The sequence below is a fragment of the Corythoichthys intestinalis genome, chromosome 16 (assembly GCF_030265065.1).
Source record: "Corythoichthys intestinalis isolate RoL2023-P3 chromosome 16, ASM3026506v1, whole genome shotgun sequence".
Lineage (NCBI taxonomy): Eukaryota > Metazoa > Chordata > Actinopteri > Syngnathiformes > Syngnathidae > Corythoichthys > Corythoichthys intestinalis.
Window position 1 is genome coordinate 33,568,179 of NC_080410.1, and position 15,840 is coordinate 33,584,018.

The following is a 15,840-nucleotide window of genomic DNA, read 5'->3' on the forward strand; positions in this document are numbered from 1 at the left end:
TGCAAAATGCGGACCGGATTTTGGGAAACCCGAAGCAAAAACTGGAATGGATTATGTAAATCGGTGCGCTGGAAAACCCAGACCGGACTTGAAAAAAAATAAAACTAGATCAGAATTTTTTTATGTTGGCCGATCCGATATAGATGCGCATTTTCTTGCCCATATCGACGTCCGATCCGATCCAAATATGGGATTGGGACATCTCTACTGTAATATCATGGAAAAATAATGATTATATTTTAAATGTATAAAATGTCAATAAAATTAAAATGAGGAAAAAATGAAAATATCCCCATCATAACAGTCTATAAAGTTTTTATCTTTTTCAATTTCATTGTATTTAAGACATAGCCTGTCATTGACACCGATGAACGTCCAATTCATTTAAACTGGGGGGACTGAGTGTGAATGCTCATGTTTCAGTTCCACTCACGGCACTAGACATCCAATTTATTTTGTCGAGGTACCAGCCTCTCACAATCAAAATGTATTGGATGTTTTAGCTCTGACAGTGGCAGCCAATTAGTTAAATGAGTGGCCTAAAAGGGTTAAAGTATACTGGGTCTCCAGATGAAATGTGAACACATCATTTCCAAAAAAAAAAAGAAAAAAGATTGAGGTCCCTATTACATCTGTAACTCCACTGGAGTTATGCACTTGAGAAGCAAGCACAGTGCATCAAATTGCTACACATCTAATTCCAACAAGCCAGGCCTTTATACTATCTCGAGACATTTGAGCGATGGAGGGAGTGAGTATCCGTCTCCATTTTTCTTGAGGCACATAAATTTGGGTGTTGGCCGCATGAAAATGGAGGGAAATACAATGTTTCCTGATAAAGGAGCCAAGTCAAAATAAATAAAGGGAAAAGAAGGTATAGGTGATAACTCTGATTGTGTTTCGCAGTCCTACTTTGTGTCAGACTACGACCCGACCATTGAAGATTCCTATACGAAGATCTGCACTGTGGATGGAAAGGAGACCCGTCTGGACAGTAAGATTAATCTGCACTACACATGATTAAAAATATCTGTGTTAGTCACAGTTCTAAAGGATATGTGTGTGGGGAAAAGCAGAGGGTGTGTTGCAGTTGCAATGTGACGTGATATGACAAAGGCAGTGTTTGCTCTCTGGATGTTCCCTTGTTAGGACTTGCACTTGGCAGCTGATTTACTGCACTTGTGTTTAACTTTTCACTATAGAGAAATGACTACATGCATGGTGTAATTCCTGGATACAATTCAGAGACTAAGTGCTAGGGTGAAGGGTGGGACCAACATATACTATGACACACAAATACAATGACGAGTCAATGGCTGTCAGCCCTACTTCCCTAACTCCAATTTCCTCTCATGAACTGTAGTTACATTTGAGTAGAAGAGGTTATTGTTCAAGGTTAAATATTACATTTTATTGCACATCTAGACTGGGGCTATGGGGGCATTACAGTATAATAGCAAAATTCTGGCTGCCAATGTATACCCAGATTCACAAATACCTAGCCAGAGCCTCGATTGTGTATCTTGAGACGCAGATACGTAAGATACGTAACAACAGAATGTGTATTTTGTGTGAGCTGTAATTACTGGGTCTCTGGATTGGATATGATTTTACACGTGACATTTAACACAGTCCTGCCACGGCAGAGTCACAAATGGGTAGCCAAAGTTACAAATGCGTAAATGGAGTCACACGTCTCCGAGGTGGGCTCTCCGATCTCTGGGGTTGAAGTCAATGAGGTGGTTGGAAAGCTCCTCGGTGGCAAGGCCCCAGGGGTCGATGAGATCTGCTCGGAGTTCCTAAAGGCTCTGAATGTTGTGGGGCTGTCGTGGCTGACACGCTTCTACAACATCGCGTGGACGTCTGGGACAATGCCTCTGGATTGGCAAACCGGGGTGGTGGTCCCACTTTTTAAGAAGGGGGACCGGAGGGTGTGTTCCAATTAGGCCTGTCGCGATAACAAATTTTAGTGTGCGATAATTTATCTAATAAGTTATTGCGATATTAATGCGCCCCCCCCCATTTTTTTTAACCAATTTACAATAACACAGTGAGAATACAGTATATATTAATAGATCAAGTACACACATTTAAACGCGCAAAGAAATCACAACTAAAAACCATCCCTCTTAAGTAAAAGACAACAATATTAATACTGCACAGAAACAGAATAAATAAAATGTGTTTTTCAAGAGAAAAAAAACACAATTGCATTTAATAACTTAAGCACTTAGCCAAATGAAAACTTTTCCCCTCATACAGTGCCTTGCAAAAGTATTCGGCCCCCTTGAATCTTGCAACCTTTCGCCACATTTCAGGCTTCAAACATAAAGATATGAAATTTAATTTTTTTGTCAAGAATCAACAACAAGTGGGACACAATCGTGAAGTGGAACAACATTTATTGGATAATTTAAACTTTTTTAACAAATAAAAAACTGAAAAGTGGGGCGTGCAATATTATTCGGCCCCTTTACTTTCAGTGCAGCAAACTCACTCCAGAAGTTCAGTGAGGATCTCTGAATGATCCAATGTTGTCCTAAATGACCGATGATGATAAATAGAATCCAATTGTGTGTAATCAAGTCTCCATATAAATGCACCTGCTCTGTGATAGTCTCAGGGTTCTGTTTAAAGTGCAGAGAGCATTATGAAAACCAAGGAACACACGAGGCAGGTCCGAGATACTGTTGTGGAGAAGTTTAAAGCCGGATTTGGATACAAAAAGATTTCCCAAGCTTTAAACATCTCAAGGAGCACTGTGCAAGCCATCATATTGAAATGGAAGGAGCATCAGACCACTGCTAATCTACCAAGACCCGGCCGTCCTTCCAAACTTTCTTCTCAAACAAGGAGAAAACTGATCAGAGATGCAGCCAAGAGGCCCATGATCACTCTGGATGAACTGCAGAGATCTACAGCTGAGGTGGGAGAGTCTGTCCATAGGACAACAATCAGTCGTACACTGCACAAATCTGGCCTTTATGGAAGAGTGGCAAGAAGAAAGCCATTTCTCAAAGATATCCATAAAAAGTCTCGTTTAAAGTTTGCCACAAGCCACCTGGGAGACACACCAAACATGTGGAAGAAGGTGCTCTGGTCAGATGAAACCAAAATTGAACTTTTTGGCCACAATGCAAAACGATAGGTTTGGCGTAAAAGCAACACAGCTCATCACCCTGAACACACCATCCCCACTGTCAAACATGGTGATGGCAGCATCATGGTTTGGGCCTGCTTTTCTTCAGCAGGGACAGGGAAGATGGTTAAAATTGACGAGAAGATGGATGCAGCCAAATACAGGAACATTCTGGAAGAAAACCTGTTGGTATCTGCACAAGACCTGAGACTGGGACGGAAATTTATCTTCCAACAGGACAATGATCCAAAACATAAAGCCAAATCTACAATGGAATGGTTAAAAAATAAACGTATCCAGGTGTTAGAATGGCCAAGTCAAAGTCCAGACCTGAATCCAATCGAGAATCTGTGGAAAGAGCTGAAGACTGCTGTTCACAAACACTCTCCATCCAACCTCACTGAGCTCGAGCTGTTTTACAAGGAAGAATGGGCAAGAATGTCAGTCTCTCGATGTGCAAAACTGATAGAAACATACCCCAAGCGACTTGCAGCTGTAACTGGAGCAAAAGGTGGCGCTACAAAGTATTAACGCAAGGGGGCCGAATAATATTGCACGCCCCACTTTTCAGTTTATTTGTTAAAAAAGTTTAAATTATCCAATAAATTTTGTTCCACTTCACGATTGTATCCCACTTGTTGTTGATTCTTGACAAAAAAATTAAATTTTATATCTTTATGTTTGAAGCCTGAAATGTGGCGAAAGGTTGCAAGGTTCAAGGGGGCCGAATACTTTTGCAAGGCACTGTAGCTTATGCAATGGTGTTCCATAGGGATGCAACGATACAGTTAAGTCACGGTTCGGTACGATTCTCGATACGGGGGACACGATTTTCGATCTGATTCAATGCATTTAATGCTCTAAAAAAATGCTAATAAAAAATAACAACTGTATTTTTTGTTTCTTTTTTTTTTTTTTTGCAAACGAGCAAAAATTAAATTGCCATCATTAAAAAATGCATTTTTGTGCATAATATCTATGTGCTTACTTCTTACTGATCTGAAGATATTTAGTGCTCTTTTAAATCAGGGCTAAAAACGCTTTTGTTTAGCACTGCATATCTATAACTGTCTATATATTTCAATCTACCTGCTTTCTATCCTTCTTGTGCTTATCTCCATTGCTGATTTCAATTATTATTATTAGTTGTAGTTTTTGTTTTATTTTTATTTTTGTTTTATTTTTATTTATTTATTTTCATTCTGTGATTAAATGCGATCTTTTGTCTTGGTTTTTACGTTGTGTTGATTTAAATGTGATTTTTATGATCTTCATGTGATATAAAGCACTTTGAATTGCCGTGTGTTGAATTGTGCTATATAAATAAATTTGCCTTGCCTTGCCTAGTATAAAAGTACTGAGAACAGTCTTTACTGTTTGTAAAGTGAGGCGGGGCACACTGTTGATTGCTACAGCTCTCTTAGCAGCTAGGTTTACAACATGAGCAAGACATCCTATTTGTGGTTACAATCCATCTGTGTCACGTACTGAATTAACAATATTTGCAGCATTATCTATAGTCACTGGTATGGATTGATTTGGCCTTCCTAACTTCCATTCAGTCATGCTGGTTTATAATTCATCAATGTAGTATATGGAGTACGTGTCCCATAATCACTCTGGGCTCACGTAGCCGATGGCATGGGACGTAGCACATCTAGTTTGCAATTTCATGAACTCTAATGTGTGCGCGCATTGAAAAAGTTAGCAAACACCACAGAAGTCACGTCTGCTCATTACTGCACAACACCAGCATATGACAGTCGACTTTCATAAACAGGACGAGTTTGAAGCACAGCGCTCTTAATTTCATTCAGCTGTTCGTTGTCAAAGCGATGTTGTTCGTAGCAGCCGAGTCGGTAACAATGTTTTGGCGGACTTGGTTGTAAATATCCGGCGTTGTGTCGAAAAATAGCCGCCCCGCATGAAATGTCACCCCTGACGGGAGTGCCCACACGTCAACAACACCGGCACGCTGTCGATGGTCTGCAGTCAATCCGGAGCACTGACGCGGCCGTTATACGTTAAACAATAGGATATAATGGGAACGATTGGCTCTGGCGCTATTTTTTGCCGGACCTGGAACGAAGATGCATTTCGCGCAGTTGGTAACAGGGAATCCGAACTTTTAACAGCATGTCAACCGCACGCACGTGCACGCGAGGCGATAAATCGCAACGGAAAAATTACTGCCTTCATTTTTATTTATCGTGCAATAAATGGCATTATTGCATATTGCGACAGGCTTAGTTCCAATTATAGAGGGATTGCCCTCCTCAGCCTCCCCGGTAAAGTCAATTCAGGGATGCTGGAGAGGAGGGTCCGTCGGGAAGTCGAATGTCTGATTCAGGAGGAGCAGTGTGGTTTTCGTCCCGGCTGTGGAACTGTGGACCAGCTCTACACCCTCGGCAGGGTCCTCGAGGGTGCGTGGGAGTTCGCCCAGTCTACATGTGTTTTGTGGGTCTGAAGAAGGTGTTCTACCGTGTGCCTTGAGGAGTCATTTGGGGGGCGCTCCGGGAGTACACTGTTCGATCCCTGTACAAGCTCTGTCGGAGTTTGGTCGTATTGCCGGCAGTAAGTCAAATTCGTTCCCAGTGAGGGTTGGACCCTGCCAAGGCTGCCCTTGACACCGATTCTCTTCATAATTTTCATGGACAGAATTTCTAGGCGCAGCCAAAGCGTTGAGGGGGTTCGGTTTGGTGACATCAGCATTGCATCACTGCTTTTGCAGATGATGTGGTGCTGTTGGCTTCATCAAGCCGTGACCTCAAACTCTCACTGGAGCGGTTTGCAGTCGAGTGTGAAGCGGTTGGGATGAAAAACAGCACCTCCAAATCCGAGACCATGGTCCTCAGTCGGAAAAGTGTGGAGTTTCCTCTCCGGGTCGGGGATGAGATCCTGCCCCAAGTGGAGGAGTTAAAGTATCTTAGGGTCTTGTTCAAGGGTGAGGGTAGGAGGAAGCAGGAGATCGACAGGCAGATCGGTGCAGCTTCTGCAGTAATGCAGACTCTGTACCGTTCCGTAGTGGTGAAGAAGGAGCTGAGCCGAAAGGCGAAGCTCTCGATTTACCAGTCTATCTACGTTCCTACCCTTACGAGCTGTGGGCCGTGACCGAAAGAACAAGATCCTAGATACAAGCGGCCGAAATTAGTTTTCTCCGCTGGGTGTCCGGGCTTTCCCTTAGAGATAGGGTGAGAAGCTCGGTCATCCAGGAGGGGCTCGGCATCTAGCCACTATTCCTCCGCGTCAACAGGAGCCAGCTGAGGTTGCTCGGATGCCTCCTGAACGCCTCCCTGGAGAGGTGTTCCGGGCATGTCCCATCGGCGGGAGGCCCCGGGGACGATTTAGGACACGCTGGAGAGACTATGTCTCTCGCATGGCCTGGAAAGGCCTTGGGATCCCGGCGGAGGAGCTGGATGAAGTGGCTGGGGAGAGGGAAGTCTGGGCTTCCCTGTTAAAGCTGCTGCCCCTGTGACCCGACCCCGGAGCAAGCGGCAGATGATGGATGGATGGAATCACACATATGTTGCTAGAGTTACAAATGTGCAAACAAATATCAAAAATACTTGAAATAGTCAATTGATAATCGATCAGTAATAATCGATGGAACCCGTAACTCATTCATTCATTCATTCATTTTCCATGCCGCTTTCCTCTCGAGGGTCATGGAGGTGCTGCAGCCTATCCCAGCTAACTACAGACAGTAGGTGGGGTACACCCTGATTTGGTGGAACCCATAACTACGGCAGCAAATATGAGTTTGATACCCATGGGTTAGTGGTTCGAATCAAAAATTCAGCTTTCTTGTCCAATGTTTGCATGTTGCCTCTGTGCTTGTGCGAGTTTTCCTCTGTGTACTCTGGTTTCCTCCCTCATTCGCAAAACATGTTTGTAAGAACATTTCTGTTTAAATGTAGTCTTATGACTTTTGAAGTCAACACATATTTTTATTTGGGAACAGCAGGTCCTCTGTATTTGCAACAGTGTAACTGAGGCAGTGGTGTCCAAACTACGGCCTGCGGACCAACGCGGCCAGCTGTTCAGTTTTTATTAGCCTGCAGCAAATTATGAAAATATCTTTGAATATGGCCTGCACAAAAAGCTGGAGTCCAGCCAATGTTCTGTTGCACTTTTTAACTTCAACACTAGATAGTCACTTTTTATTTCTATTTTTTAGAGATAGAGTTAGTCACTTAAACAGTGCCTCACCGTTAGTCAAACCTGACAACATGTAATCAGTGTAAGAAACTTAAGAATATCAGGTTGTTTGTTTTTTCCGCAATATCCTTACATACCTCTGGATTATTTTGTTGCTTCTAGCCCATAACGTATTCACTGCCATTGACACTTCTAGACATCAAATCAATTTCAACTGGGAAGGCTGGCATTGAGTGATCATAGTTGTATAGAGTTCATTTTGCCTACACTTATATATTCGTCAAACCCTTTCTTTTATCCCATATGGGATAAAAGAAAGGGTTTGACGAATTGAGTGATCATGTTTGGACGAAGGATTGCTGCGCGGTTGCATCTGAGCCGAAATCACCCAATTTTTTAATGTCGGCCGGTCTGATTAAAGAAATGGCCGATTCCGATATACCGTATTGGCCCGAATTTAAGACAGCCCTGATTTTCAGACGACCCCCTCTTTTTCAAGACTCAAGTTAGAAAAAAAGACTTTTTGAACACCAAATTTTTATACAGAAAATGATTACAGTACATCCAAAACAAATGATTATAACAATATATTTGAGAGAAATTGCATGTTATTTTGCCTCATTCAAATCTTAATATCTGAACATCTAAATATTAGGGCTGTCAAAATTATCTCGTTAACTGGCGATAATTAATTTTTTAAATTAATCACATTAAAACATTTGACGCAATTAACTCACAAATGCCCCGCTCAAACAGATTAAAATGACAGCACAGTGAAATGTGTACTTGTTGTGATTTTCGGAGTTTTGTCGACCTCTGCTGGCGCTTGGGTGCGACTGATTTTATAGGCATCAGCACCCATGAACATTGTGTAAGTAATTATTGACATCAACGATGGTGGGCTACTAGTTTATTTTTTGATTGAAATTTTTACAAGTTTTATCAAAACGAAAACATGAAGAGGGGTTTTAATATAAAATTTCTATAACTTGTACTAACATTTATCTTTTAAGAACTACAAGTCTTTCTATCCATGGATCGCTTTAACAGAATGTTAATAATGGTAATGCCATCTTGTTGATTTATTGTTATAATAAAGAAATACAGTACTTATGTACCATATGTTGAATGTATATATCCATCTTGTGTCTTATCTTTCCATTCCAACAAGAATTTACATTAAAAAAGGCATATTTTATAGATGGTTTGAATTTCGATTAATTGCGATTGATTACGATTAATTTTTAAGCTGTAATTAACTGGATGAAAAATTTTAATCGTTTGACACCCCTACTAAATATGTAAACTAAAGTGCAATCACATTCGTAAATGAATGGCTTCTGACTTTTGAAATGTAAAAAAAAAAAAAAAACAATCTATTGTGATAAAACAACAAAATTGCAATAACTGCATTAACCATCAAAGTGAAGTCTAACTGTAACTGTAGTCTTGAAACATGTGAATAAGGAAAAACATTTCAATAAAATAATGCAAACGGGTTAAACTTCAGGGTAGCTGAGATCTGTCATGACAGAACATTGCTTCAATGATATCTAGCGCCATCTAGTGTCGTGAATGGGGAGAGTAGCTGAGGTCTGTCATGACAGAACATCGCTTCAATGATATCTGGCGCCATCTAGCATCGTGAATGGGTGTAATTTCTAGACGGCGAATGTAAGACGACCCCCTCTTTTTCAGTCTTATTTCAATGCAAAAAACACTGTCTTTATTCTGGCCAATACGGTATGTCAAATTTCCAAATATTAGCCCGACCAATAATCGCTATAGACCCTACTCACATGACGTCACAACCACGCCTCCGCGCCATATTGTCCGTCTACTCGTCGTTTTGATGCATTACTGCTACGTAAATTCCTCCTATTATGGAGTGTTTTTCTGCTCGTTAACATTAATAATCAAAACTGTGAAGGCGTGTGTGGTGGTTGGTTGCAATAACAGAGAAGATAGACGGAGAGACTTGAAGTTCTACCATATTCCGAGAGACCCGGAGAGGAGAGCGAGATGGACTGCTGCAATTCAACGAGAAAACTGGGCTCCAAACGATTACCACAGATTATGTAGTAGTCATTTTATATCTGGTAAGATGCATTTAATATATATTTAGAGGGTTTTGGGCTGACAACCACAATTAAGATCATTGCGAGGCCAATCGCCGACAACATACAGTTTCAAATTCAAGATGCTTATTTCTTCCACCATCATTACATTTTGAATAATATTTAGCTGGTACCAAGTGAAAGAAGTTGGCCTCGTCTACGGATCATCAGTTAAACAGGTGTGTCCAAACCTTTTGCAAAGGGGGCCAGAATTGGTGTGGTAAAAATGCGGGGGGCTACCTTGGCTGATTTACATAGAACAATATATTTAAACAAATGTTAGCAAGCCCTTCTGTGTGTCACATTTGCTTTATTATTTTTTTTAATTCCTAATTTCAACAGTCTCGTCTTTGTGGCGTTCTCTTTCGACACTCGGGCTCTTGCGAAATACTGCTGCTGTAGCTTCAAGTTGCTATAATTTCTCGCTGCGTATCTTCCCTGTAATGTTGTCGCACATATCAGCGTGTCTTGTTATTATCGCGTCACATCGAACTCTTTGAAAACAGCGACTGTCTCTTTGCAAATGAGGCAGACACAGTTGTTGCGTGTTTTATTGAAGAAATAGTCCAATATCCACCTATCCTTGAAGCGTCGGCCATCGAAGTCAACTTTTTTCTTTTTTTGATTGTCGCTATTTTAGAAATCACACAGGGTAATGTTGCTTATAGTGCTGCTCTTAATGTTTTTCAAAGTTTTGTGAGAAAAGGCCGAGTTTCTGTGGAAAAGATAGTTGTAGATATCAGGGTAGCAGATGTCAGGCAGAGAGGGCGAAGACAGCGGGTCGAAAAATATCGATTTAGGCATCAAATATGGATCTGGCGAATGGATAGACTGAAGCTTTTCCACATAACGCCTTTTATGCAACGCATCCAATGAGTTTACAGCGTTTGGAAGCACTGGGGCTTCCATGAATTGCTCTATAAACTGAACGACTAATTGAAACCATTGAGAATAGGGCTTAACAGAGACGGACAATATGGCGGCCGGCTACAGCGACACGTCATTCTGTGACGTCGGTGAGTAGGGTCTATAGCTCTAGTTTGGACACCCCTGGTCCAGTTTTATTGTTTTTTTTTTTATTCGTGTATCGATGAAACATGATAGTAAAGGTCATTTTCTAATGTGTTGCCATTGTGCATTTGGTTCTGCCTGTTGTGTTTGTGCATGAAGGAAGTATATTTGTAGGCAAACCACAATGATAAATCACACCTGTTGACATTAATTCATATGTAACGGTGTGTTTATGTTTTTAAAGTCTTGGATACAGCAGGTCAGGAAGAGTTTGGGGCAATGAGAGAGCAGTACATGCGCTCGGGAGAAGGCTTCTTGCTCGTGTTTGCACTCAACGACCGGGGGAGGTAAGTGTGTATTTATGGATTTCACTAATATTACAGAAATGTGAAACGGTTTTGGAATAACGTTATACTGGCAGCTGCCTGTTTGGCCACAAGGGGCAATATTATCTTCAAATTGCTGAAATGTTTCTCAACAACCAGGATTTTTTTAGCCTTCTTCAAGATTAGTCTGACTATAAGCCTTAATTCATTGATGGTGTTGCCTTTAGTGGGGAGGCCATGACGCAGATGACTTTTTTTAGAGAGCCTGCTAGGTCACTCGAATGATCTTATACAGAACCTATTCCTTCTTCGTTAGCATAAACATGGCCTCAGCGCTATGCAAACAGACCAGTAGCTGATAACGATTCGTCCATATTAAGAATTTATCTGGAGTCATAAAAGGGGAGAGTGCTTTCATGACTGTTGCATCAGTTTTCAACTGGGGTGTCCAAACTTATTTCCCCCGAAGAGGATCGGAATTGGATATAAAAGATGTTTAACTAGAGGTCGACCGATATGGAATCTTCAAAGGCAGATATCGATTTTTGAAAAATAAATTCAGCTGATTGCAATGTCAAATACCGATTTTGTACGCTGATTTTTGAGGCTGATATGCATTTTTAAAAGCAGGTTGATTACGAAAGGTAATTGAAACGCTCATTATATAAATGTCTATATTAAAGGTTCGAATTTTGTTGTGCTGCCTACTTTTGTAACACTGGCCACTAGGTGGTGGAAAATCACAATTAACAAAGATCATCACCCAAACAGTGAACATACGTTATTCTATTATACTGGCTATGTTATCGGTTGATATCGGCTGAATCTGAAAAAAGTCCATCTATCGGCCTGCCAATATATCGGTCGTCCTTTACAAGAAAGATCATCGCCCAAATAGGGAACATAAAGGCCATCTTGGAAAAAACTCTGTTTATCGGCCCGATATATTAGCCGGCCAACATATCGGTCGGCCTCTCAGATCAGCACCCAAGCAGCTAACATAATATCTTTTTTTATATCTGCCAATGGCTGAGCTTGAAGAAAGTCCATATATTGGCCCGATATATCCGTATATCGACCTTTATCTATAGCTAGCCCCATCTAGTGTTAAAGCTCAGATGTGCAGCAAAATGTAGGTTGAATTTAAGCTTCTTGTGGTGGCCGTATTCAATGATATTGTCATTATTTGCTGTGGGCCAATAAAAACAGGGCAGTGGTGTGTAGTTTGGACACCCCTGGCTTACAATGAGTCAGAAATGTTTTATACGTGGTCATTGAAATAAAGAAAGCATTAAACAAACAGTCTTTTTAGTTCATAGATATGGTCTGAACTTTGCACTATTAACAGAGGAGTAAAATGTGTATAATGAAAAGATAGCTGGATTTACAAAAGCTGTATAAATCAAATTGAATTTGTGGTAGTTTTAATCATTAGCAAACATCTGTGAGTGATTGAAACTTTTCCAGTAAAAGGTTCACACTGCCCACTTAAACATAGTTACTTGGCACCAGCATAGCGCCAGAGTCTTTGTTTTATTGCTTTGGCATAAATTCAAAACAGCAAATAGGTTAGTTTTCAGTGAATAACCAAGGATACTTATTTTGTTCTTAAATGTGTTTATGACCTACCAGCTACCATGAAGTCCAGAAGTTTCACACCCAGATCCTTCGAGTGAAGGATCGGGACGACTTCCCCATGCTGCTGGTCGGAAACAAGGCAGACCTGGAGCAACAAAGAGTGGTAACTAATCTTTATTTGTAAGGTTTCCCAAGGAGATGATGAAATACAGAGACAGCTATTCATAGGTATTGAGCAATTTAAAAATATTGATTTTAACCCTTTTATGCACAAATGATTATATTTTCTTTTTCTTAATTGTTTTATTGTATTGGACATTGCTGTCAAACTTGCGGCCCGGGGGCCCAAATCCGGCCTGCGAAACATTATTTTGCGGCCCCTATTTGACACCCAAATGTAGTACCTATTTACGTGCAGTATTAATGTGCAATATTCAGTGCCTTCATTGTCAACTGCTGCTACTTCACTTTAATTATTTGCACTGCCTAAACAAAGGACTACCTCATACATATTTTATATTTATTTAGATTTTATACTTTTATTGCAAGCCACTTTCGAAATGTTTACTTGTCCTGCACTGTAAAGGGAGATGCTCCACAATTTCATTGTACAACTGTATAATGACAAAAAAGGTCTATTCTATTCTATTCTATTCTATTCTATTCTATTCTATTCTATTCTATTCTATTCTATTCTATTCTATTCTATTCTATTCTATTCTATTCTATTCTAGTATTAGTGTTGCCTGCACGCTTTTTGTGGCGGGCAATAAAAAAAAAAACAGCAAAAAAAAAATGATATAAATATATAAAGTAGTGTATGTGAATAATTTCAAATGAAATTAATTAATTGAAGTATCAATTTTGGGGAAAAACAGTTATTTAAATGGTAATTATTTTTAAGAAAAATCATAATTTGTGCATAAAAGGGTTAAGAAACATTTTCGGTGTCATATGATTGCTTGCTGTTGGTCCGGCCTCAACTTTATGTGAAATCAGAGCAAATGCATCCTCCTCCTCCTTTTTTGGGCATATTGAAGAAATTCTGACATTATTATTATTATTATTATTAGGGAGGCAACGATTAATCGATTAACTCGAGTAATTCGATTAGGAAAAAAAGGCTTCGAATCAAAATTTGCTGCTTCGTGGATTCGTTTAATTAGAGTGGTGTTGTATTGGTTTGTTTGTTTGTTTTTGTCTAGCAGCAGTGAATATGACATAACTCATCTAACATGGCTTGATCCAGCTGCTCCTTGTTAAGACCAACATAAGGTTGTAATTTTTGTTTGAGGTAGTATGATTGTTTATTCATTCTTAATTTAGTTTAGATGTATATTTAGCAGTTTTTTGTGGGAAAATGTGTTTGAACGATTTGTTAAGAGCATTGTTTAAAAAAAAAAAAAAAAAAAAAAAGGTTAGCATTTTATAGCATTTAAGCGAGCGGACTTTTGCTATGCAAGTTAGCCAATCGTTCTTCTGTTGTACTTCGATTCTCATTTATTATTATTATTATTATTTTTTTTTTTACACCGTTTGCGGCTAAGCTCAAATATTTCAATTTATTTTTTAAAATGCATTTATAGTCTTGTGAACTGAAAGAGCAATTCTGCATAGTTTGAAAAAAACTCTGAAATTTTATTTTGTATTTGAATTTAATGCTCTTTTTAAAGAGCAGTCTTCGCAAGCCTTTGTTTTACATCTACTAAAATTTATTCTGCAATGCATTAAATGTTCCTAATCCAATTACCCGATTATTTGAACTAACTAATGGATCGATTAATCGATCACTTAAATAATCGAATGCTGCAGCCCTAATTATTATGAATATTATTGTCCTGACTATTGTTGTTATTATGATAAGTGTCTCGATGGTTTTGTCAGATTTTTTTTTTTTAAATACTGTTGTTGTTGTTTTTTTGTTTTTTTTATTATTCTTTTTCATTTTTTCTGGCATATGTCCAAAATAAAGCATTCATTCATTGAGACGCATACATGTGGTCCCGGGTTACGACGTACTCAATTTACGAGATTTCGACTTTACGAGGTCTCATCCGCCATTTTTATCTCGTCTTTTTTTGTTGTTGTTGTTGCATAAACAGTACCTTATGCTTTTTGTACCTCACAGTATCTTATTTTTTCTTGACTTTATTAATATGGCGTGTTCTGTCCTGACTTAACGTGAAGTTGTTCAGCTTTACAGACAGCAAACAAGGCAATTGTGCTTTCTGAAGCGTTTTACTTCCTTCACTTTTGACAATTTGTAAAGCTGTACCACGCATACAGGGTGACCCAAAAAAAGTTTACACTGCCATAATACAACTTAAATGCCATGTTTATTCATCTTAGAATTAGAATTTAATCACAAATTATACATTATTGTAAAGAACATGTACAGTACACTCTATTTTTCAATGTGTCCTCCCTTAAGTGTCACAACAGCCTCCAGGCGCCTGCGGAACGCTTGACAGGTCTTCTTTATGTAGGATGCTGTCATCTTTTCCCAAGATCTAACAATGGACCTCTCCAAGGCTGCCACAGAAGTTTCTGGCTTCTTACAGGCACTGTCCTCCACAGTTGCCCATATGCTATAATCCAGGGGATTGAGATCTGGACTCTGGGGTGGCCACATATCACCTTGTCAATCAACTTTTTGGTCCGCACAGATCGCCACTTCCAGACCCAGGTTTTCGTGAGGCTGTTCCAGTATCTTTCAGCTTCTTTTTAACTTTGTAGACTGCACATCTGGATATTCTCAGATTTGCTGCAATCGCAGTAGGTGTCAGACCGGCACGCAGCAATTCAGGTACAGCTAAAGTTTTCTTCATTTTCAGCAGAAGCACAGGAATTGTAGAGACGAGAGATCACCAGCTGCATTGAGTTACCTTAATGAGTCACTTAAGCATGACAACCTATTTAGATATGTTTCAATGGCTTTTAAACAAGCAGTCAACTGTGTGTAAACTTTTTTTTGGGTCACCCTGTATGCACACTTATGTTCAAAACGACACTCATTTTAACAATAAAACACCTGGCGTTCAAACGTCCATTTAGTCTGATCAATATGTAAATTTAGTAGATTAAATGAGCTTAATCTGACGAACAAAGGTCTGCTATTTTAAATGCTACAAATGCTAACGTATTAACCAAGGGCATAGGTTTGCATAGGGACGGTAGGCACATAACACTACCAACTTTTCAGGATGCTCAAATTTATCCCCACCAGCTTTTACGCAACCTTATTTGCATTATGTAATGACTTCAATTCTATAGGTTTTTTTTAGCTTGTCTTCCCATGTTGTAAAGATAGAATTAACCCTACCATTATTAAGCGAATTACAGTACTTTCAATATGTTCAGACTTACATTGACCCCTTTTCCCTTGCTGAATGTGCTAGTCCATTTTTTCCCCCTCAAACGCAAGTTTGATTGGCTGATGACTTGACCCCTCCCCTCCATACCCCCCCCCCCCCCACCCACACACACACACAAACGCACACTTTCACAGCCG

General features: G+C 39.7%; 1 protein-coding gene across 1 annotated transcript in view; it reads left to right on the forward strand.

Annotated features, from left to right (window-relative positions):
• The window catches only part of rras (RAS related), a 31,775-nt gene that overhangs the window by 6,732 nt on the left and 9,203 nt on the right, over positions 1-15,840 (forward strand). Inside the window, exons 2-4 of the mRNA XM_057861631.1 lie at positions 907-994; positions 10,670-10,772; positions 12,384-12,492. Of these exons, the coding sequence (XP_057717614.1) occupies positions 907-994; positions 10,670-10,772; positions 12,384-12,492 (300 nt within the window). The remainder of the gene's footprint in view (positions 1-906; positions 995-10,669; positions 10,773-12,383; positions 12,493-15,840) is intronic.